This window comes from Danio aesculapii, chromosome 16 (genome assembly GCF_903798145.1).
Source record: "Danio aesculapii chromosome 16, fDanAes4.1, whole genome shotgun sequence".
Classification (NCBI taxonomy): Eukaryota; Metazoa; Chordata; class Actinopteri; order Cypriniformes; family Danionidae; genus Danio; species Danio aesculapii.
This window is the reverse complement of record NC_079450.1, coordinates 39,694,266-39,718,409: the sequence shown is the minus strand read 5'-3', so window position 1 is coordinate 39,718,409 and position 24,144 is coordinate 39,694,266. Positions and strand designations below refer to the sequence as shown.

At 35.4% G+C, this 24,144-nt stretch overlaps 1 protein-coding gene across 3 annotated transcripts in view; it reads right to left on the bottom strand.

Annotated features, from left to right (window-relative positions):
• Nucleotides 1-1,199: 1,199 nt before the first annotated feature.
• colq (collagen-like tail subunit (single strand of homotrimer) of asymmetric acetylcholinesterase) overlaps nucleotides 1,200-24,144 on the bottom strand; it is a 36,665-nt gene continuing 13,720 nt past the window's right edge. For 2 of the 3 annotated variants that reach the window (XM_056475480.1, XM_056475482.1), the window contains 12 exons: nucleotides 20,451-20,522; nucleotides 19,520-19,582; nucleotides 19,401-19,427; nucleotides 19,220-19,264; nucleotides 19,105-19,140; nucleotides 16,535-16,618; nucleotides 16,352-16,448; nucleotides 13,348-13,475; nucleotides 12,912-13,031; nucleotides 9,790-9,916; nucleotides 7,751-7,853; nucleotides 1,200-6,916 (listed from right to left, as the gene is read on the bottom strand). In XM_056475480.1, coding sequence (XP_056331455.1) covers nucleotides 6,847-6,916; nucleotides 7,751-7,853; nucleotides 9,790-9,916; nucleotides 12,912-13,031; nucleotides 13,348-13,475; nucleotides 16,352-16,448; nucleotides 16,535-16,618; nucleotides 19,105-19,140; nucleotides 19,220-19,264; nucleotides 19,401-19,427; nucleotides 19,520-19,582; nucleotides 20,451-20,522 — 972 coding nt within the window. In that variant the 3' untranslated portion in view covers nucleotides 1,200-6,846. The remainder of the gene's footprint in view (nucleotides 6,917-7,750; nucleotides 7,854-9,789; nucleotides 9,917-12,911; nucleotides 13,032-13,347; nucleotides 13,476-16,351; nucleotides 16,449-16,534; nucleotides 16,619-19,104; nucleotides 19,141-19,219; nucleotides 19,265-19,400; nucleotides 19,428-19,519; nucleotides 19,583-20,450; nucleotides 20,523-24,144) is intronic. The other variant, XM_056475481.1, reaches the window with a different exon arrangement.

Genomic DNA, 24,144 nt, shown 5'->3' with positions numbered 1-24,144 from the left:
GGCTTATTCATATGAAAATCCAGGAATTGGCTTTAAAAACACACATAAATCATATACAGTGGAGGAAATAAGTATTCAACACATCACCATTTTTCTCAGAAAACATATTTCTTAAGGTGCTGTTGACATGAAATTTTCACCAGATGTTGATAACCAAATACAGTAAATACATATATGAAAAGAAATGTGTTTTTTAAGTAAATCTAAGTTATGTGAAATAAAATGACACAGCAAAAATTATTGAACATATGAAGAAAGAGAGGTGTAGAAATGCAGTGAAAGCCCAGACAGCAGTTAAAATCTCTCAGTAGTTCTTCAGCAACCCTCTGCCCTTCGTCGGTGTAAATGAATATTAGCTCTTACATCTACATTACCAGGATGATGAAGATCAAACCAGAGTGAACATTTCAGCAAGACAATGATCCAAAACACAGCCAAGGAAACTCTCAAATGATTTCAAAAAAAGAAAATCAAGCTGTAGAATGGCCAAGCCAATCACCTGATTCGAATGGCAGATGACTCTGATATGGAGTATAAAGTCATGCATTGTTTAGGTGTAATTTTTCTCAATAGAGTGTAAACATTGTGATGATCTGTGGGTCTCGTCTATCAAATCTGATCTTTATTTTGCATTTTCTATCGGATTCAAGTCAGGTGATTGGCTGGGCCATTCTATAGTTTGATTTTCTTTCTCGAAAAGCATTTGAGAGTTTCCTTGGCTGTGTTTTGGATCATTGTCTTGCTGAAATGTCTGGTTTCATCTTCATCATCCTGCTAATATAGATGTATGACTGAGGCAGCGAATATTAATTTACACTGACGAAGGGCAGAGGGTTTCTGAAGAACTACTGAGAGATTTCAGCTGCTGTCCGGGCTTTCACTGCCTTTCTACACCTCCCTTTCTTCATGTGTTCAATACTTTTTTTCTGTGTCATTTCATTTTATTACACATAACTTCATTTAAAAAACGAACCTGATTTGTTTTCTTTTCACATATGTATTTATTTGGTTGTTATCTGAGAAAAATGTTGAAGTGTGCTCACACTATTTTTGCTATCATATGTTTGTGTGTTTACTCATCTTAAGTCAAAGTCTTCAAGTGTCTTTGTTTCCCTGTGTGGCGCTCCATACTGCTTGCATTTTACGAATTCCAAATGATTTCGTAAAATAAAATAAAAAGTCCAGTGATACATCAAAAGTCAGCTTTTCAAGCTTTTATTTTAACATCATTACAGGACAGTATCAAACATATCTGAACACTAACAGGAAATGACACTGGGACAAAACATTCAGTCTCTTTTTGTATTTGTTTGTTGTGCAATATTCGATGTTAACATCTTTCCTCTTTTCGTACAAACATGAGGATAACAGTCATTTACAAGCTAAATGCACTTTTAACTCCGAAACCGACCATAAATATAGCGAAAGGTGGCAAACTTGCTCTTTTTAACAAGAGTATATAATTGAAACATGCAGATGCACCAGGATAATAACTTCAAGACACTTATTTCCATATCATTTCGATACAATATTTACAGGTAAGTCAGGAATATCACCCCAGTAATGTAAGCAAAGAGGTTTCTGTAGCAAATGCGTCGTATAGCTTATGGAAAACTGGCTTATAGTTAGTTGATAAAAAAGTAAAGGAACTCAAAGATACTTAAGCAAGATTTCACTGTGTTTAACAGTAGGTAAGTGCAGTATGCTACACCTCAGGTCCTGTAAGGCTTAAAAAGCACACCATAATAAATTCTGAGGTATATTCAGACTGGACTTTGGCACTGGGTATAAATCAAACTTTTTTTTGGACGAGAGTAACAGTCCAGCCTTTATCCAACAGTCTTTTAGCCTGAATAGCAGCAAAATGCTACCCCTGCAATAGCAGACAGTACTAAATGTTCAATAACAGCGATAGAGTCTTCACATAAAGTATTGTTTTTCCAACAAAATCTCATTTATGCAAGTCGTATGATCTCGCTGGTACATTTTCGTACTGCTTACACTCATAAAACGATGGCTAGGTTTAGCTAGCATCAAGTCTACATTAAAATGAACATGCGATTTCACACAAAATCGTCAGCTTGTTAAACCTTTTCACACAAGGTTGGTTTCTCCTCCCTGCTTTAAGATCTGTAGACCCAAAACCTGAATAAACGAACCGTATGCGCTTTATATCAAGACTACAAGAGGAATACTGTATGTGCACCCGACTCCACACGTGGAGATGGAGGGGTTCTGGATAAGTGATTTCCTGAGATATGATGGAAATGTTAGACTAAGTGTGACCCCTGCAAAACAAAACATTTTAACATCCTTAACTAATGCTGTTAGACAGTAGTATTTGTAATATTATTGTGGTTACTGTTTAAGTATATCTATGCAGCCTTTAAGTAGCTCTGTTCAAAAAATAACACCCGCCATGCGTCAAACAGGAGTAAAAAGTGATTACGATGAAGAATTACATGGATTTACTGGCCATTTGGGTCACTGCTGCGTTGTGTAAAACCAGAAAATTGAGTGTATGATTGGATTATGAGAGGTAGTGGTTTATTTAGGAAATCTAGTTGATATGTTTTCATAATGCATGTTATTTTGTCGCATCAGAATATTGGGTAACACTTAACAACAACAGTACATGAATAACGATGTGTTAATATCTAAACTAAACATTACTTTATTAGGAATTAATGATGAACTAAGGCGCTCTAATCATGAACTAACTACAACATGAGTCACATGAGTTCTTGTTAGTACATGCTGTTAATCAATATATTTAAGTTTAAGCTAAATGTAACCAACATGAGCTGTTAATGTATAATTATGTCATGACTTTACTTGGAGGGGCACGTCATCATTAATTCATCCTTAATTACTCATGAACTTCTGTGTTTCAACTGTCTATGATGTTGACAACCCTTTTCGGTAACACGTTAGTTTAGGTCACAATTCATGCTATTAACTACTTGGTTACTACCTGCTTATTATTAAGTTATTAACTGTTCATTAGTAGTTATAAAGTATGATCTTATTCTGAATACTTAATCTTACTGAAAACCTTAACCCAACTTCTACCTTACTAACCATTAATAAACAGCTAATTAGTCGTTTATTAAGCTAGGAATGTTAGTTAATGGTTTGTTAATACTGTGAATTGTAACCTAAACTAAAGTGTCACCCCCTTTTTTATTGGTATTCAATGTAATCGCACTAGACGGACGTGCATAAGGACTTCATGAGTAGTTAAGTATGGGTTAATGATGATGTGCCCCTTCAAGTAAAGTCATGATATAATTATATATTAACATATCATGAGTTCATGATGCTTAAATTAAGCATTAACTAATGTCGTATTTAATACATAAACAAACAATCTTGTACTAACAAGTAATTAAGGTAGCCATTATTCACAGATGAACTCATGTGTTGTAGTTAAAGTTAGTTCATGATTAGCGCATGATTTAATGTGTAGCTTACATATTAACACATCATTATTCATGTACTGTTCTTGTTAAGAGTTACCCAATTTTGTAATGATGTTTATTGAATGCAACAATTAAGTCGCCAACGTATTACTCTAAAGCATCATTATTAAGCAAATTTATCTTTTTCTTCTTCTGCTTACACTGAGGCTGCATTTATTTGATTAAATCACATTAAAACAGATGTAAAATATTTGATGCATTTAAAGCAACTGTTTTGGTACTTTTTTATGCATATTTGTTTCCAAATATAACTAATTCATGTGATCCTTCAGAAATCATTCTAATGTGCTTTTTTAATTAAGAAACATTTCTGAATCGTTGTCAGGTTTGAAAACAGTTGCGCTGCTTCATATTTTTATGGATAACAGGTGATACGTTATCATTCGGAAGTATTCTAAAAGTAATATATACATTATGAATTAATCAAGGATTTAATTGACAATAAATAAATAAATAAACAAAAAAATAAATAAATAATAAAAGTGACAGTTTAAATATTATACATGATTATATACAGTTAGGTCCATAAATGTTTGGACATCGGCACAATTCTAACATTTTTGGCTCTATTCACCAACACAATCAATTTGAAATTAAGCTTTAATTTGAGGGTATTCACATCTTAATCAGGTGAATGCGGAATTAACACAGTTTGCAATTGTGCCTCCCACTTGTTAAGGATCCAAAAGTAATTGTACAACTGGCTTCTCAGCTGTTCCATGGCCAGGTGTGTGTTATTTCAGGCCAGGTGTGTGGTATTTCCATTATCCCAATTACAATGAGCAGATAAAAGGTCCAAAGTTCATTTCAAGTGTGCTATTTGCATTTGGAATCTGTTACTGTCAACTCTCAAGACTATCAGTCAAGCAAGCCATCATTAGGCTGAAAAAAAACAACAGAACAAACCATCAAAGAGATAGCAAAAACCTTAGGCACGGCGAAAACAACTGTTTGGAACATTCTTAAAAAGAAAGAACGCACCAGTGAGCTTAGCGACACCAAAAGACCCGGAGGACCAATGAAACAACTGTGGTGGATGACCAAAGAATTCTTTACCCTGCAACTTAATTTGTTTAAATTCAGCCCAAATAAATTATTTACAACCACTTAACGTAAAAAAATGAGTAAATTCAAGGAATCATCTTTGAATAATTTTTTTCAGTGTGGTGAAGAAAACACCCTTCACAACAGTTGGCCAGATCAATAGCACTCTCCAGGAGGTAGGTGTATGTGTGTCAAAGTCAACAATCAAGAGAAGACTACACCAGAGTGAGTGACTACATCAGACTACAGAGGGTTCACCACAAGATGTTAACCATTGGTGGTATGGCTGTCAATGGAACTGGTTCTCTTGTATTTATTGATGATGTGACTGCTGATAAAAGCAGAAGGATGAATTCTGAAGTGTTTCAGGCAGTATTTTCTGCTCATATTAAGCCAAATGCTTCAGAACTCATTGGACGGTGCTTCACAGTACAGATGGAGAATGACCCAAACACATACTGTAAAAGCAACCACAGAGTTTTTGAAGGGAAAGACAATTGAAGACAGTTGCTGTAGAGGCCTGGTTAGAACACCACCAGAAATGAAACCCTGCATATGGTGATGTCTATGCGTTCCAGTCTTCAGGCTGTAATTGACTGCAAAGGATTTGCAACCAAATATTAAAAAGTGAAAGTTTGATTTATGATTATTATTCTGTGCAATTACTTTTGGACCCTTAAAAAGCCACATATGCAAACTGTTGTAATTCCTACAGCGTTCATCTGATTTGGATGTAAATGCCCTCAATTTAAAGCTGACAGTCTTCAGTTAAAGCACATCTTGTTCGTTTCATTTCAAATCCATTGTGTTAGTGTACAAAGCCAAAAATCTTAAAATTGTATCAATGTCCAAATATTTATGGACCTAACTGTATATATAAAAAACGGCTTTTATTTTGAACTATATATTACACAAATCTCCTGAAAGAGTATATTGTGACAAATTATCACATTAGAATGATTTCAGGAAGATCACGTACCACTGAAGGCTGTTGTGATGTTGAACATTCAGCTTCACCAACAGGAATAAATACAATTTTTAAATACATTCAAAAAGAAAAGTACTGCTAGTATTTCTTAACTTTTTGTTTCACGATTACTTGAAACAGTTTGATTCACTGCTCGCAATTAGGGCTGCACAATATATTGTTCCAGCATCGATATCGCAATGCAATCATTCGCAGGTCACATCGCGAGCATTTTAAAAGCGTTCAGACCTAAGAAATTGTACCGTTTGTAACAACTTATTAACAACTGAATTATTTATAAAACGAAGACTATGCGGGATCCTTTTACATTTGATTATTCAATTATTGTACACCAGAATACAGTTCGACTCATTGCATAACAATCAAACGCTGTTTATTTAATTGGCATCTTTTTCTTTATTAAATTTACCTACGCTTGTAGATTGTTTCTTTTATTTTATGCACATGTACTCCCTTACAGAATCATCCCAATCGAAAATGATACATTTTTTCTAAATAGTTATTCAACTCATTTAGTAAAATTCGATTCATATCGCAATATATATCGCAGAATAAAAAATATCGCAATGTTAGATTTTTCCAATATCGTGCAGCCCTACTCGCCAACAGCCAACCGCTTTTCCCCCCTCTTTATTCTTTCAACCATTTATTCCTCAATTTACAACTAATGGAGCAGTATGACAATAAGCTAATTTTGGACCCAGTTTTCCCAAACTGTACTAACCCTAACATACAACTTTGATATTTAAGAGAAGATACATGTTTAGGTATCATCCGAGGCCAAGCACCAGTTTGGTCTAAGTCTAAAGTCTTATATTATGCTTAAAGATGTAAAGCTGCTTTTGTTTTATTTTTTCAGTAATGATCTCTGCTGCCGTCTACAGTAATCTCAGCCCCATGCTAAATACTATAGTAACACATTGCATTCCACAAACAGAGCACCAAGGTGGACCAGGAGAAAATGTCTTCCCTCTGAAACAGTACACAGTACTTTGAGGTAATGAGGAGTCCTTCAACCATCTCCACGAGACACTCGCCTCTCCCGTTTACAACCACATTGGCCAAAATTGTCCCGCCGGTGCAGAGCGGCAGACAACAGAGGCTGAATGAATGGAGAAATGCATCCTGGAAGAGTTTCTAGGAGCCCACGCGGATCCGTGGCTCCTTTCCCGAATAAGCTACAGTACATGGCTTCTTAGCTAATGTGTATGTGTGTGTGATGATTCCTCTCAATGTTTTCGCCTCTGTTTTTTTCTGCTGAATCTATGGTTTTCAGTGTTGTCGCTTACATGGATCTCGCCAGCTGAAACGAGACGTCGCTTTCTTGTGTCCTCATGTGAAATACTTGCAGTTTGTTGAGTCTATGAAACAGTCAGCGGTGCACTTGAGTTCTCCATAAGATCTGTGGACAGGAAGAATTGGACATTATTTATTTGGAGATTTTGTACAAAATTAGGTCTTTTTTAAATCATAGGTTGGCTGTTTGTAAGTTGGTTTTTAAAGAGTTTAGGTTTTTATAAAGTATTGACTAATAATTAATAAAGTAGTTAATGATCAGGGACAATTGTATCCTGTCAAAGAGGGAAGGAAAACACCTTGAATTTATGCTTATTATACAGTGATAATCTTGTATTTGATATATATTTTTTTAGATTTCATTATTATTATTTTGAATCAAAGTGTTTGTTAGTTAAAGGAACACATTTTTGGAAACAGGCTTATTTTACAAGTCAAAAACTGTTTTTTAAATCAATTCAGTCAATCACAGGGCCTGGCATTTTTAGCTTTGACCTAAAAAACAGCAACTTTCATTTTTCATCAGTCTTAGTACACGATGTTACTACAGAACTGTTAAGCTTCAAATAGGAAATTTATCAAAACTCTTCTTTGATTTTTTTTAGAGAGATGCTAATGGTGGAATCCAATTCAATGATTTATGCTAAGCTAAGGTAAAAGTGTTATTGCCAGACCCAGAGATTGGTTGAATGGATTCAAGAATAGTAAAACTCAACTGCTTAACTCTAGGGGATTTGTAAAATGCCTATTTCCAAAAAAGTGGAGTGTTCCTTGCTAACTGTTGCTGGTTTTGTTGGCTTGTGTGGAGTGTTTGGAGAGTTTTAGTGCAACTATTGTTGTGCCAACCAAAACATTTGTTAGGATACATAACTGTGTGAGTTTTCAAATACTGAGGGTTTAAATCTGTACTTTTATATTAATCATATATATTTTTTCTTACCCAGGCAAAAAGGATCTGCATGTGTGAAAGCCAAAGTCCTTTCCGTCACACTCTTCAGCCTCTTCATAGCGATATCCATCCCCACAATACGCAAGTTTGCATTCTGAGAAGGAGAGGGAAAGATATGTGAAATGTACAGTTAAAACAAAAACACAGCTCTGGCTGCTGGAATATATTCTATATATACATTCGTAATATACACATATATAGACAAATGATAATCAATAAGTTGCTTTTTCACAAACTGAGGTAAAAACTTGTATTGTGTCATACACACACATACAAAACACCATGCTTTTATATAAGAAATAAAACCATACATTAGGCCTGCACAATATCGTATCATTTCAGCATCCATATCGCAATGTGCGAATTTGCAATAGTCATATCGCAGGATCTGCAACGTCAAGTTGAGATTATAATTAACCAGGAACCACAGTTCAGTACACATGATTTGTGGAGTCATTGTAAATTTTAGCCATAATCTAATAGTGTGAAAGACTTTTACTTGGATGTGTTTTTAAGGCCTGCTACTGTAAGATTTAAACCATTTGGGCACAAGAAATGATAAAGTTTGCTGCTTTTACAAAGATGAATTGTGTTTAATTATTTAAAAAATGAAGACTATCCAGTCTTTTATGTATTTATGTACCTCACTATTGTTAGATTGCACCATAAACCATAAAGCGCTGTTAGTTTCATTTTGATCTTTGTGCTGTTGTTTTCATCATTGCTTTCATTTGTTTATTTTATTTTTTTATACATTTTTAGGATATTTACACAGATGCACTCCCCTACAAAAATATCCCAATCAATGTAAAATTATGACTTATTTCCAAATAGTTTCTTAAGTCATATTGTGAAACTATATTCATATAGCAGAAATACAAAATATTGCAAAGTCAATTTCTTCCAATATTGTGCAGCCCGACCATACATACTAGTACAGTACTAGTAGCTATTAACCTGTACTTTGTACAGCAATTTCACCCTTTTTTGATCACACTTTATTTTGATGGTCCGTTTGTTGAATTTAAGTTAGATTGCATCTACATGCCAACCAATTCTCATTAGATTATAAGCAGACTGTTTGTTGGAGGTTAGGATTGGGGTTAGGGTTATGGTAAGGGTAAATTGACATGTACTTGCAAAAGTTCCTATAGTCAGTTAAATGTCTGTTGAAGGATATTAAGGAGACAGTCTACTAATACTCAAATGGACCACAAAAAATGTGTAACACAATATTTTTAAACTACAAAAATTGTCAATAAGAGTTATTTTGTTTAACTTCAGTGTTATATTTTACATAGTGGTTGTTGGAGTGGAGATCAAAGTCATATAATGCAGTTCTAAAGCTTGAATAGAAGGCAAAACACCCATGAGTAATGAACACCCAACTGTTTCTATAAAAACAAACAAATACATAACAAATATAATAAAATGTGAATACTATAACTAGGAAAAAACATATCTCAACCATCAACTGTGCACTATAACACTGATAATTCCCAGGAATTGCTGTGTTTTCTTTCTTGTTTTGGCATTAACACATTTTCTCAGTGAACTTTTGAATGCATAACACAGTGTGTTGGTCAACGTGAAATTAAAGACCTACTGTCCATTATCCAGTTTATTAGATGCAGACAATAAAAAAAAGATAAATACAATAAATAAAGATCAAACTGATTTGAATTGGATCACTGAATTAAATGAGAAGAAAGAGCCCACAGAGTGATATGAGATATGTAAACCTAGCGTAGCTATGCATGAAATCGAATGCCTGGGACAACAGCCAGTCATACAGTTCAGAAAAATATTTGACCGCAGAATGCAGTGATCAACCAATCAGAGTGGAGCAGCGTGTAATGAATTAGGAGAGCATATGTTTGGGTGTTATTCTCAGCTTCACTTGCTATATGGGACTCCGATTATTCTTCCATTCCCATTTTAGAAAACACTCTTGCATTAAACTGCATTACAGCATGTTGTTGGGAATAAGCTGTCATCTGGAACGTTGCCGTTTTCAACCTGATACTTACTGACACAGCCATCTGTGACCACCTTATTTCCGTCATCACACTCCTCTCCGTTTTCAACTTGCACGATGCTGTCTCCGCAGAATCCCTCCGGATCAGGATCGCTCTCCATCGACTGGAACGGTGTTAACTGCAATCACACAGACTTTCACAGAGTTTGCAGACTGAAATCACCATGCATGTAAAACTATTAAGACAATCTGTGCTCAAATTGGGTGGTTGGCACATGTTTTAAAATGCATAAATGTGTGCGGTTTTACAACCGCATTAGAAATTTTATGTTGAAAACTGTGTTGTATTGAAAATTAAGTTGTATTTATCAAAATTCATGCACAATCAATTTTTTTTTTTTTTTGAAAAAAAAAAAAGGATTTATGTTAATCACTGGCATGAATTAAATTAAATTAAATTAAATAACATTTAGGTTAAAGGGGTTGTCCACTACGATATCATATTTTAAACTTTAGTTGATGTGTAATGTAGCTGTGTGAACATAATTCACCTTTATTTGTATAGCACTTATACAATGTAGATTGTGTCAAAGCAGCTTCACATAAAAGCTCATAGTAAATAGGAACAGTGTAGTTCAGTTTGTAGTGTTGAAGTTCAGTTCAGTTTAGCTCAGTTCAGTGTGGTTTAATAATCACTACTGAGAGTCCAAATATTGAAGAGCAAATCCAACGATGCGCAGCTCTACAGATCCCGAACCATGCAAGCCAGTGGTGACAGCGGCAACATAAACAACATCTCTGAATGTAAGGTGCTCAAAGTTCAATGCAAAGGGAGACATTGGCTTTGGCTCTGTTTTACAGAGTTAGCTTAGCAAAGCCTACAGCGAACGAAGTTTGGGGACTCCAAAAAAATACATCCGAGTAAATAAGATCACAAATGCTTCAGGTTATGCACATTCACAACGCCAGGGGCGCTGTAATGTATAGCAGAGAAAGCCAAAATGGCGTCCAAATGCTGCTTTTTCCACAGAGCTTGTTCTGTTGCTGTATTTGGGCTTCCAAAGAACATGACATAAAGAGAGAAGTGCTTACAATTTAATTATAATTATGTTCCAAAGAATTATAAAAAACATATATAGGTAGCATTTGACAAAGGAGAGTTTTTAGAATCTCTCCCAGTTCAGTGCAGGATCTGTCTAAAAACTTCTTAAAGAAGGAGCTGCTGCAACCACAATAGACAAAGCTGTGGATTGTGAGCCACAACCTGTAAGTATTTTTATTTGTTAAAATTGATCAATCACATGCACATTTTTTAGAGTTAACAGTATGTTGTAGCAAGGACATAAACAAGGATGTAAACAACAGGAATTGCTGTTTGGCACCATTAAACAATTTGGCTTGGAATTCATATTTATCTGTCAAACCGCTGTAAACACCCATGATCTTCATCAGCAGCACTGCAGTGTCTCTCTATGTGGCCGCTTTCCCTGCATTCTACATCTCAAATAACGAACTCGCAAAAGATATGAAAACGTTTCATATTACTTACACATGCTTATTCCGAATATATGTGAAAGACACTTGTCAGATGTTATTTTAGAGAGCAGGAGTGAGGTTCAGCTGTGTCCTTTTCATTTTCTGTGTGATTCAGACACAAACTGATACGGCTCACAGCTACTCTGACTGACAGTGTTTACAGAGCAGAGGCAAAGCATGTGCTTGTAATGGCGTAACGGTTTTCCTGGTAATGTGGAGCCGATCCGTGAGTCACAGCACATTATTTTAGCTGACCAATTAGAGCTGCTTCAGGGCGGGCCTTTCAGAGGAACTAGAACATTTGACCATTGTTTTCATGTTAGCTGAATATAATCAAGATATATATATAAAAATAATGTGATTTTCTACAAATGAAGCATGAGCACACATTGCTTTGCATCTTATAAACACAACCAAGCCTTAAAATTACACTCTGGACCACCCCTTTAAGCCAACCGCCTACAATTTGAATCACTACACAAACTTTGAAAAAGTACAAAAACATGTATAACTAGAAGAAACAAGATACAAGAGTCAAACAATCAAGAAAATAAATACATTTTGGTGAATTTTGTTTTGGTAATCTCTCTGATTGGTGGAGTAATCTGTACATCATAATGGGTAATGTAGTTTTCTGGATCAATTCCGTTAATAAATAGATATATATATATATATTTAATAGATTGAATTAGACAGCACAGTGGTGCAGTGGGTAGCACAATCACCTCACAGCAAGAAGGTCGCTGTTTCGAGCCTCGGCTGTGTCAGTTGACATTTCTGTGTGGAGTTTGCATGTTCTCCCTATGTTGGCGTGGGTTTCTTCCTGGTGCTCTGGTTTCCCCCACAAGTCCAAAGACATGTGCTATAGGTGAATTGGGTGAGCTAAAGTGTCTGTAGTGAATGAGTGTGTGTAGATGTTTCCCAGTGATGGGTTGGGCATCCACTACGTAAAACATGCTGGATAAGTTGGCGGTTCATTCCACTGTGGCAACCCCAGATTAATAAACGACTAAGCCAAAAGAAAATGAATGAACGAACGAATAAATTGAATTAATGCGAACAGATCCAGAAACTGACTGTTTAAACTGACAAAATTTGTTTGAGATGGTAAAAGGACTATTACAAATATCCTTTTAATGACTATATTAAATAATTTAAATACAAAATTCAAAAGCAGTGTATTATATATCAAAATGATTTTTTGTGATTAAATTCATTTAAAATAATTAAAAATCTACAAATTGTATCCGATTTTACCTAAATATGCCTTTGTTTAAACGTTCATAAGATTTTAACATAAAACTGTAACAGTTTGAATAATATAGTGAATTTTTAGAATAAAATTAGTGAAGAAAAATGAATTAAATTAAATTATCACTTCATATAGCAACTAAATATGCATCTTGTAAATTAATATGATTCTATAATGTATGCGTTTGGAGGTCAGGGTTCTCTATGCGATTTACATTTTAGAATATTCAGGATATAAATTTCAGTGCTATTGAACACTTTAACTTGCCAGTGATAACACTTTTCTCCATTGGTTGAGCTGCAAAAACACTGATGAAAGCAAAGCTTGTGGCTGTGTCATATGCCAACTACCCATATATAAAGTGTCTTTTGTTTACAGATGTGCACCTGAATTGGCATCCAGCCACCAGTGTCTTTGAAGTAAAGTGACCTCTGATCTTTTCGAAAGGCCAAAGCGTTTTCAGTCTGGACACGGTTCAGCTCCTGTTCGTTATTCACCACAAATATCTGCAACACAGACACTAAATCTCATCAAATGCCTCAAACGTGGACTGTCAAAACAAATTTTGTTGTATATCATCCAGCAAGTATCAACACTGAAAAGCACACATACAGATATCTGGAGAAATCAGAAAAGGTTCAAAACAATTCTAGTGTACAGCTATTAATTTATAGCAGTTACTAAAGAGGGATCTTATTGATTAAAAGTATATTATGAGGTACCACAGAGCTCAGTTCTTGGTTCCCTGCTTTTCATATTGTATATACTGTAATTCTAAAATCTGTACTTGATGTTTAGGCTTAGTTTGTAAAATTGACTTACTGCAGGCACTCTGGGATAGATGCTCCAGTGCAAGTGGTCCAAAGAGGGGTTGGCTGGGACATTACAGCTACAGCGACCCGGACTGCCTTGTTGTCCTTTGTCTCCTTTTTGTCCGACCATATACAGTCCTGAAGGACAGATAAACAAAATAAATGTCACCACATGTGATGCGAAGTAATGGAATAAGTTTAAGAGCTACTAAACCTGGCCCTCATCTATCACGAAGAGAGAGCAATTGAGTTAATATGCACAGAAACCAAAACAAGACAGCAGCTGTCCTGTGAATAAAGTGATGACATAATGTTTGTAATTCTACAAGAAGCTTGGCCGATCTGGCTGTCAGTTAAGGGCATGATGTCATGACTTCAGTTTCCTTCAGGGCTCCTGTTTCAATCGGAGATCAGGTTGCTTCTGAAGCTAAATAGACCAGTGGTGGGATTTCCTGCAGTGATTTAAGATCCACATGCTTCACCTTCTGTGCACGTCAACGGCCAATGCTGCAATAACATCATGTGATCCTAAACAAATGCAACAGATTTAGAGAAATTTATATATATATATATATATATATATATATATATATATAAATGTGTATAAATATTTGTTTTTTATGTAAATAATAATGGGCAATAATCAAACTTAACTACAATTAAAATATTCTTATGGAATTATTTTTATTCAACTAGGATACATTTAACGTATAAAAAAAGAGAGTAAAGCCTTTTAATTACAAATAAATAAGGGCCATGTCACAGAGGCAGCAGTCTAAGCAGGGAACCCTGGATTTCCTTCTCCTAAGACACTGCTGCAGGCTCCTTCAGGGGATCCCAAATCAATCCCAGGCAAGTCGAGAGACATAGTCCCACCAACGTGTCCTGGGTCTTCCATAGGGCCTCCACCTGGTGGGACAAGCCCAGAACACCTCCCCAGGTAGGCATCCAGGAGTCATCTGAACAGATGCATGAGGCACCTCAACTGGCTTCTCTCAATGTGGAGGAGCAGTGTCTCTACTCTGGTGTTCCTCTCTGGTGACAGAGCTCCTTACCCTATTTCAGAGAGTGCACCCTGGCACAGAGATTTTGTCTTCTCAGGCATTACCCAAAGTGTATGACCATAGGATAGAGTAAGAACATTTTGCCGAACAGACTATATACATGGACCACATTACTGCTGCTGTACCAATCTATCTGTCTCATATTCTATCTTACCCTCACTAGTGAACAAACAATAAAATGCTTGAACTCCTTCACCTTGTGGAAAAGACTCTCCTCCAACAAGGAGATGGCAAGCCACCATTTTCCAGTCCAGCACCATAGTCTCGATGGCTTGGGTGTACTGATTGTCATCCCTATCATGTCACACTCATTTACATTTAGCAGACACTTTTATCCAAAGCGACTTACAAATGAGGACAAGGAAGCAATTTACACATCTATAAGAGCAGCAGTGAATAAGTGCTATAGACAAGTTTCAGGTGTGTAAAGTCTAAGGAGTAGAGCATTAGTAAAGTCAAAAGCAAACAGTCACAGTGCATGCTGAAGGTCCAGGTTTGATAAATCTAACAGTATAATATTATCTTCAAATAGTAGAGATAAAATGTGGCCCCAAGCTAGACCTTCTCCAGCACCAGGCTGTGCCTTGAAATTCTGTCTATAAAAAATAATAAACAGAATGATGAATAGAGTCCATCATGTGCTGGAAACAAGTTTGACGCTTTGCCGTCAACATGAACCAACATGAACCAAACTCTTGCTCAAGCCATATAGTGAACAGACAGCCTTTAACAGAGTGCCTTGGACCCCATATTCACAGAGCACCCCCCACAGAATGCTACAATAGACATGGTCAATTGCCTTCTCGAAGTCACAAAGCACATGTTGACTGTAGGGGCAAACTTCCACAAACCCTGAAGAACGCTAGTGTTGGTAAAGACCTGGTCCATTGTTCTGAAACCTGGATGCATTGTTCCTCCTGATTTCAAGGTTCTCTATTTGGTGTATCCTTTCCAGTGTCCTCTCATATAATTTTTCAGGGAGGCTGAGGAGTATGATGCCCCTAAACTGTAGTTGGAACACAGCCTCTGGTTCCTCTACTTAAAATTGGGGACCACCAGACCAGTTGGCCAGTCAAAAGGTACTGTGCCCGAACTCAACGCAATGTTGTAAAGACATGTCATCTAAGACACCCCCACAACATTCAGAAACATGAGGTACTCAGGACTGATCTTGTCCACCCTTGCTGCTTGCCACTGTACGTCAGCGACCATGTAGGATCATGTAGGTTCATAAACAGCTAAACAACTGTCATTTTAAAAGCATTATATATTACATTTTTGTTCATTAATTTTCTATTCGGCTTAGCCCCTTTATTGATCAGGGGTCGCCAAAGGAGAATGAACCGCCAACTAATCCAGCTTATGTTTTAAGCAGTGGATGCCCTTCCAGCCACAACCCAACACTGGGAAACAAAATACACTTTCATTCGCACACATACACTACAGACAATTTAGTTGAATCAATTCACCTAGACCGCATGTCTTTGGACTGTGGGGGGAAATCGGAAAACCCAGAGGAAACCCACGCAAACACAGAGAGAACATGCAAAGTCCACACAGAAATGCCAACTAACCCAGCCGGGGCTCGAACCAGCGACCTTCTTGCTGTGAAGCGATCATAATATATATTTTATTAATATTTTTAATATTAATTGACAATTCAAAATTATTTTAACATGTAACAAAGCATTAATAATTACAACTCATATAATATAAATCAATTATTTGCAACGTGTACAAATTTGACTAACAAATGCTTTTAGTGTAAAAGGTATTGGAGCAAAAAAGACTTTTAAACACTGTACCTAACTCAACATTATAAATAACAATTTATATGCACTGTTACGTCACAAATGTGTTAGGAAATGCATTAGGAAATTCCTTCCACAATGGTCATACATGACTTGAGTTCTGTTAGTACCTGTAGTTTATATACTGTATATATTATACCTGAGGCAGGCACACCAGGCGGGCCAGGATGGCCAGGAGCCCCAGGAGGTCCTCCAGGTCCCATGGGTCCAATTGCACCAGTGTCACCTTTTGACCCCTAAACCAGAAATCAATTATAACAGTCATTTGTTTCCAATGTATTTGCGCTGTGTTCATCTTGCTGTTAAGTGTGTGAGGACGGACCACCTGCTTTCCCCTTTTTCCAGGGCGGCCAGTGGGTCCCCTGTTCCCTGAGCTTCCAGGTTCTCCTTTAGGGCCCATTTCACCCTGAAACATGATTTTATGTTGGAGATCAAAATTAGAGATCAACCCACAATTTAAACTTGGGTAAAGGATAAGCAGTGTGAAGCAGAGTTTATTATGAACGTGAATGTGCAAATCGTCTTTCACATCCAAATCACCTTTGATTTGTGTATGTGTTTGTGTGTGTGTTTTAGACTTGGCAGCACACTCCTCTCCAGTGGTGTAAAGTAACAAATTACAAATACTCAATTTACTGTAATCGAGTAGTTTTTATCAATTTTATCAGTTACAATTAGGAATTGTAATTTACTAAGTAGTTTTATAAATTAAAAATACTTTTACTTCCACTTGAGTACATTTTTAGTGCAGTATCGGTACTTTTACTCCACTCTTTTGCTTCAACCTGCAGTCACTACTTTATTATTTTCTATCTATGGGGATTAGAAAAATCAGTACTGTGATTCCTGTCCAATCTTATTGCACATAGAAGGGCCAAAAAGGCCTTATACATCCAGCAGATATACAAGACTTCAACATGACATCAGATTGACGATATACACCAGTGTCGTGGGGACATTGCATTAGTTTGGAAACTCAACATCAGCTTGACGTTACCACTATGACATCTATCAGATGTTAGATTTTGGTTGCCATACCTGACGAAAAAAGTATTTGTCGTCAATATGACGTTGGATTTTAGTCACTTTCCAACACAACCTAAATTCAACCAAATATCAACGTTATTGGTCCAATAACATTATGTTGTTAATGGACATTAACATAACATCATTAGACCCTGGCTAAACATTGAATTTTGCTCACCTGACATCACAACCTAAATCTAACCTAATAATAATGTCTTATGACATTGTGTGCCTGCTGGCCAATAACTAAATGCACTACAGAATGTTACGTTTACACACATCCACAAATTACATGTAAATGCATCAGCTTTTTGCAGCATAATACTCACTACTCTTGAGTACTTTTAAAAGGGCTACTTTTACTCAAGCTTTGAGTAACATTTACAACAAATACATTTACTCGCACTACGTTTTTGGGCAAGTAATAGCACTTTTACCCAAGTATGATTTTTCAGTACTCTTTCCACCACTCTCTCAGGTCACTCATAACCTTTAGCCAGATCCATCAGATGCAAGCTCAGTGTTCAAGCAATCATAACTTGATGAGTGCTTTGTAATCATTGTGAGCTTGCATCTGATTGGCTAAAGGGCTACATTTTACCAATGAACTGGTACATTCTCTCAAACTTCTTGTACACTCTTATACATCTGTAAATGGTGCAAATAGTCATTTTATGAATATGTATTTTTAGGTAACACTTTATTTTGATGGTCCATTTGAGAATTAGTAGACTGTCTGCTTAATATCTGCTGACACTGCTCCTTCAACAGACATTTAACTGATTATAAGAAACTTTGTAAGTACATGTCAACTTACACTAACCCCAACCCTAACCCCAACCTACCAGTCTACTTATAATCTAATAAGAATTAGTTGGCATGTAGATGCAATGTAACTTAAATTCAACAAATGGACCATCAAAATAAAATGTGACCTATTTTTATATTGTTCACATGAATTGTTTTTGTGAATATTTATAAATATATTGCGCACATGAATTTAAATTCATGAATGTGAATATGGCTATGCATGTGTACATTGTGTTGTTTGATTAAATTATTATTAAGACTAATCTAGCTCAATATAAACATAGTGGAAATTACCCCGGATCTGCTTTAGTCAGGCTTTAGAATGTAGGTGTAACTGTTTAAAATGTAAAGTTTTACTTCATTAGCAAATGAAACCAGAACAGTGCATTAGTACAAACAGTACCTACTGTCAGGGTGCGAATTATACATTGACGATGAGGCGGGGTCAACTTTTCCTGTAATATTATTTTGTGTAATACATGCTTTAGTAAATCAAATTAAAAGGCTTCTATTTTATTAATGTAACATATTTAATTTTTCAGTGTTTTGTGTGATAGTTTGTGTATTCTGACCTACAATATCCTGTGATTAGCCATTTCAGAGGTTACTGTTGGTCAAACTGTACAAACAATGCATCTAATTTTACTTTACTTTTAGGCTATTTGTAGAAACAAACACCTATTTTACAAAAAAAGTGTTTTTGTGAACACATAGATTAATTGATGTAATTATGCATTCACAATGGTATAATTAATTATAGGGGTGGTCAAATGTATATTTAAATGATCTATTATTTAATTAGTAATATTAGTATTTAAGATGCAGATGCAGAGCAAACTATTTCTTACTATTTAGAGGACTGAATCCCCCCCCCATACATGTTGTTTTCACATTCTTCTGGGGGAATCAAGTATTAATTGGGGGTCAATTCCCCCCAAAAAAACCTATAATTCGCACCCTGCTTACTGTGCAATAATTTATACCGTATAAAGTGAACCTCTTTAGCACATTTCGCTAATCTTATGAATGACTAAAATGCAATAATATTTTCAGTACCTTCTGTCCAAGCATTCCAGGTAGACCCATTGATCCCTGAAAAAGTAGAACAAGCCATGTACTAAAACAACTTATGTTTTAGACAACTTACAATTTGCATTAAAACACAACTTACTCTGTCACCTTTTAAGCCAATTTCACCTCTGAAACCTTGTGAGCCCTAAAACAACAACAACATCAAAACAGAAGTAATATTCAATTTACACGCTATGACAAATAATTCAATAATGAGCAACAAGCGGCAAAACTAATGCAATTAGAATGAAAATATAATGGCTTCAGAAAGGTAAACTCACTTTTTCCCCTTTAAATCCATGTAAGCCCTGCATCAATTAGAAATCAACAACATTTAGCACACATATATGACAGCATTACAACTTCAATTCCAATTCACGAAGTAGAGACTGTTCAAGACCTTGGGTCCCATTGGTCCTCTTGCCCCTGGCAAACCCATCAATCCCGGGTCGCCTTTCTCCCCCTGTTAAAAACATACAGATGTCGCATCGCTATAAGCTGAAGAACAAACTGTGATGGTGTCAAAATATGGTGTCCTAATGTACAGGGCCATAACAATAAAATTTTTGATTTACAAGTCTATACCTGATTTATATTTATATATATATATATATATATATATATATATATATATATATATATATATATATATATATATATATATATATATATATAAAAGCAGTTTTTAATTTTTTAAAAACCATTTTATGGTCAATAATATTAGCCCCTTTAAGCAAGTTTTTTCCATAGTCTACAGAACAGACCATCGTTATACAATAACTTGCCTAATTACCCTAACTTGCCTAGTTAACCTAATTAACCTAGATAAGCCTTTAAATGTTACTTTAAGCTGTATAGAAGTGTCTTGAAAAATATCTAGTCAAATATTATTTACTGTCATCATGTCAAAGATAAAATAAATCAGTTATTAGAAATGAGTTATTAAAACTATTATGTTTAGAAATGTGTTGAAAAAAATATTCTCTCCGTTAAACAGAAATTGGGGAAAAAAATAAACAGGGCGGCTAATAATTCAGGGGGGCTAATAATTCTGACTTCAGCTATATATAATGGTTGAGGGTTGAAAATATTCCTTTAAAATAAACATTGACTATATTAAAATAATATTACAACAATTATATATTCACCTAGTAGCAAAATTAAAATGTTTTATTTAGTTTATATAACTTGATTTAGTAAAATAACAAACTATAACTGAAATAAATGTTATTTGAGTACCATCTTAGCATATTGAAATGATTTCTCACTGCAACTGCTGTTGAAAAATATACTTTACCATCACATGAATAATTAACACAAATTCTGCTCACTTTAGGCCCAGTTGGTCCTTGCCATCCGCTTGGTCCCTGACGTCCCGGGAGACCAGGAGGACCAGTGCGTCCCTGTAACATGCCAGTTAATAAAATATTGTAACAACAAGTTTGCCTAATATTCTTGATTAGGCTTATTTGCAAAGACACAACATTATGATGTACAGTGCTCAGCATATATGAGTACACCCCACACAAAGCCCTCATTTAAATGAATATTTTTCTAAAGGAAGCTTTAGAGTATTATTATTGTGCATATACATTAGATCAGTACTAAACCCAAATCTAATCGACAATTCAACAAAATAACTTATAATAATGGTCCAAATGTACACCCAAATTTATATGTTAGGGAAAAAAATTTAATAAAAAATGTAAAAAGAGCAAAATTCAAGAAAAACTAAAACAATTTAGTTGAAATTTTGTAGTTTGTATTTTTTTTTTTTTTGCAATATTTTGCATGAATTGAAATGTATTATCTTTCAATTTCTACACTGTAAAACCCAACAGTCAAATATCAAATAAAATGAGTGTAGTTAACTCTACTCATTTGAAAAGAGTTTTGAACTCAGTGTTGAAGGTAATGAGTTCATAAAATACCTCAATACTTCAACTTAAATGGAGTAAGTTCACAGGACTCATATATATTAGTTTTTTTTTTTTAACTCAAATGGTTTGTTGCAATCGGTTTCCTCAAACGGTTTGCTCAAATTGCTTTGTTTACTCTAATAGATTAAGTTCACAGTACTCATTAGGATTCGTTTTTGAACCTAAACTTTAGTTGCAATCAGTTTCCTCAAAGGGTTTGAGTTACCTTAACTTTTTGTTTTTTTTAGTGTAAATATGTTTGGAGAAAAAAGTATTGTTTTAATAAATACATCCGTTTAATAAATATGCTTTGTTTAAATGCACCAAAATACATTGCCTATATTCACTGAGAAATGAATACAAATATTTATTTTCAAAATGGGGTGTACTTAATTATGCTGAGCACTGTATAATAGGCAAGCAACAATACACTTAAATATGTTAAATGAATGTGCTATTCTCTAATCTGGTAAACATTCAGAACAATCGATGTTGACTGAACTAATTAACAAAAATTCAGGCTAATTAAGAATTTTAAGAAAATAACTAAAAAAAAAAATTAAAGCAACATTTTAAACAGAGAAACTGAGTGAACATTAAAAAAAAAACCTTGGAGGTATATTTAAAGTTATAATAACTTGTTGGAGCTGCTTGAACTTCTTCATAGTGTTTCTGAATATCAGTTCTGCAGGCCTCCTCAATCATCAGCAATCATACACTATGAGATAATACAAACAAATGGCAAACTAATCCTGTCCTGTGATGAAACACTGGAAGAACTAATTGATACCCCTAACAATCATAAGCACAATTCAAGCAGGACAAGGGTAAATATAGATTACAATAACCAATCACTGTAGCAAATAAGATGAATTTAGATTGGTCACCACTGAAAAGTTAAGGTGTTTTTTTTTGGTGGAAAAGTTATGGTGGAAAAATTAAGTTCAGTTATTCTGCAGAAAATTCTAATCATACACAACTAATTGCAGATGCAATGTAAAAGATTCATACGTCAAACTCAAGGCCCACCATATCATTTATGTGGCACCCAAGAGCAAAACAAAATTAATGCAAACTGGGTAACATGAATGATCTAGAATGCGGAGTGTGTTTGCAATGAACAGTGGATTTGCTTTAGTCAAAATCACTCTGTGAATAAACTAGATCAAGTGACATGGTGCTTTGAGTTTTGTGTGAACCCAGCATTATAGAAAAGTCCATGCTGCTTTATATTGTATGTTTTGTCTTGAAAATATTAGCTTTTTGAGGTTCAAAGGATCATATTGTTGTCTCACAACCACTAATGCCGAGTTAAGACTGCATAATTTTAGCCCCGATTGGCGACAGGTTTTGAGAAATCGCAGAGAAATGCCTGAAATCACAGGCAAATTGGTTCTCGTTCACGTGAGTAAAAATCACACAGTGTGAACTATCAAAGACATGATCTGAGAGAATCGCCAATGAGTTGCTGACACCCTGAGATATTTGGCATGATATATATCTGGAGCTGTCGGCGATTCAAAATCATGCCGCGTGAAATGTGTTCTGATTGAAAATAACATCAGCGATAACCTACAGCCAATGAGAGAGCAGCATCCACTAGTATGGGTATCTGCAGGTCAGTGGGAGGTTGGGGAGGAGTTAAAAGCGCATTAAAAAGCCATTTTTGGTTTATTTGGACCCAAGAAATAGAGGAAAAACTAGTGGAAAATTGACAGGAGCACCCGTATCTGTTTGATGATCAATACCACAACCGGTCAAAAAAAAAAAAAAATGTTTAAGAGAAATTGCTAATCCTCTTCAAAAGCCAGGTGAGCAAAACAAGTACATTTTCTACCCCACTAAAAGCTTCTTTCTCATTATGTAGTTAATAACAAAACATATACTATGTGACCTCATGTTGTTTCCATGGGACTTCCCGCATGTGTTTGGTTGTGAGAGACATAGTTTGGACAAAGTTGTCGCCGATTCTTCTATTTTGAAGTCATGCAGTGTGAAACCCCCTGTCGCCGATCCATCTTGTAGTGTAAACACAGCACAGACGGAACGCTACCCCTGATAGTCATGCAGTGTGAAAACATCTGTGACAGGAATACTTTGAAAATCATGCAGTCTGAACTCAGCATAAGACCATGGGCAGACATGATGAACATTAGTCTACATAAATCAGAACCTGAAACTAGAATTGTTGACATGTTTCTGTGGTTGAGGATTGATTCTTTTAGGTGACAATAACTTTATTTATTTAGTACATTACTCATGGCATGAATTGTATTATTTACTGTAAATATTCACAACAATATCAGTTAACAGTTTTTATCATATTGTCTTTTTTATTAGCTTTAATTCTTATACAAAAACTTCTATTTAGTTTATTTCACTTTGACTTACTCTTGTTGTTTATAACTTTACCTGAAATTTAAGTTATATTTTGGTAGTTTTTGGACTAATATTTTATATAATCTCTATAATAATTACCATGAATAGTTTCGATTTTAGTTAACAACAGCAATGTTGATACAGCTGATCAGAAATGCTGGCGTGTGACCAAAGTTAAAGAACCCAAATGTTCTTTGGAAATTGAATAATTGAAGAGTTCAGATGCAAAAACCTCTAAAAGCCATTTGAAATTTCCTTAAAAAATGAGCATTTTTATCAGGCTCCTGTCCGTAGGTTCAGTAACTTCAAATTTATGGCACAGAATACACTCCTTTAAAGGTCTTTAAAGTGAAATAACTCAACAAAAACAGAAAAAATTTGAAAAAATGCTTATTTCCATTGGAAATTTCAGACGGCACTCAGAGGTGTTTGCATCTAAACTCTTCAATTACAGTCCTTTTAAGGCTGCATGACCTTTGTTGCTTCTCCAGCACTTCCAGAATGTAATCTGTGTAACGCTTAAAAATGATTGGCTGCTCAAACGCAGGACAAAAGGACAAGGTGAGGACAGCGTGTCTTCTAAGTGCTCCGAGGGACAAAACGGCCATCAGGAGAGTAGGAGAGAAAAAACAAACCAAACTCCATCAGTCTCCTGGCTTTAATTAAATTATGTGCTAAGGGGCAGGAGCCGGGGATTGTGGGAGAGCGGATGATTTATTGGGCTGCC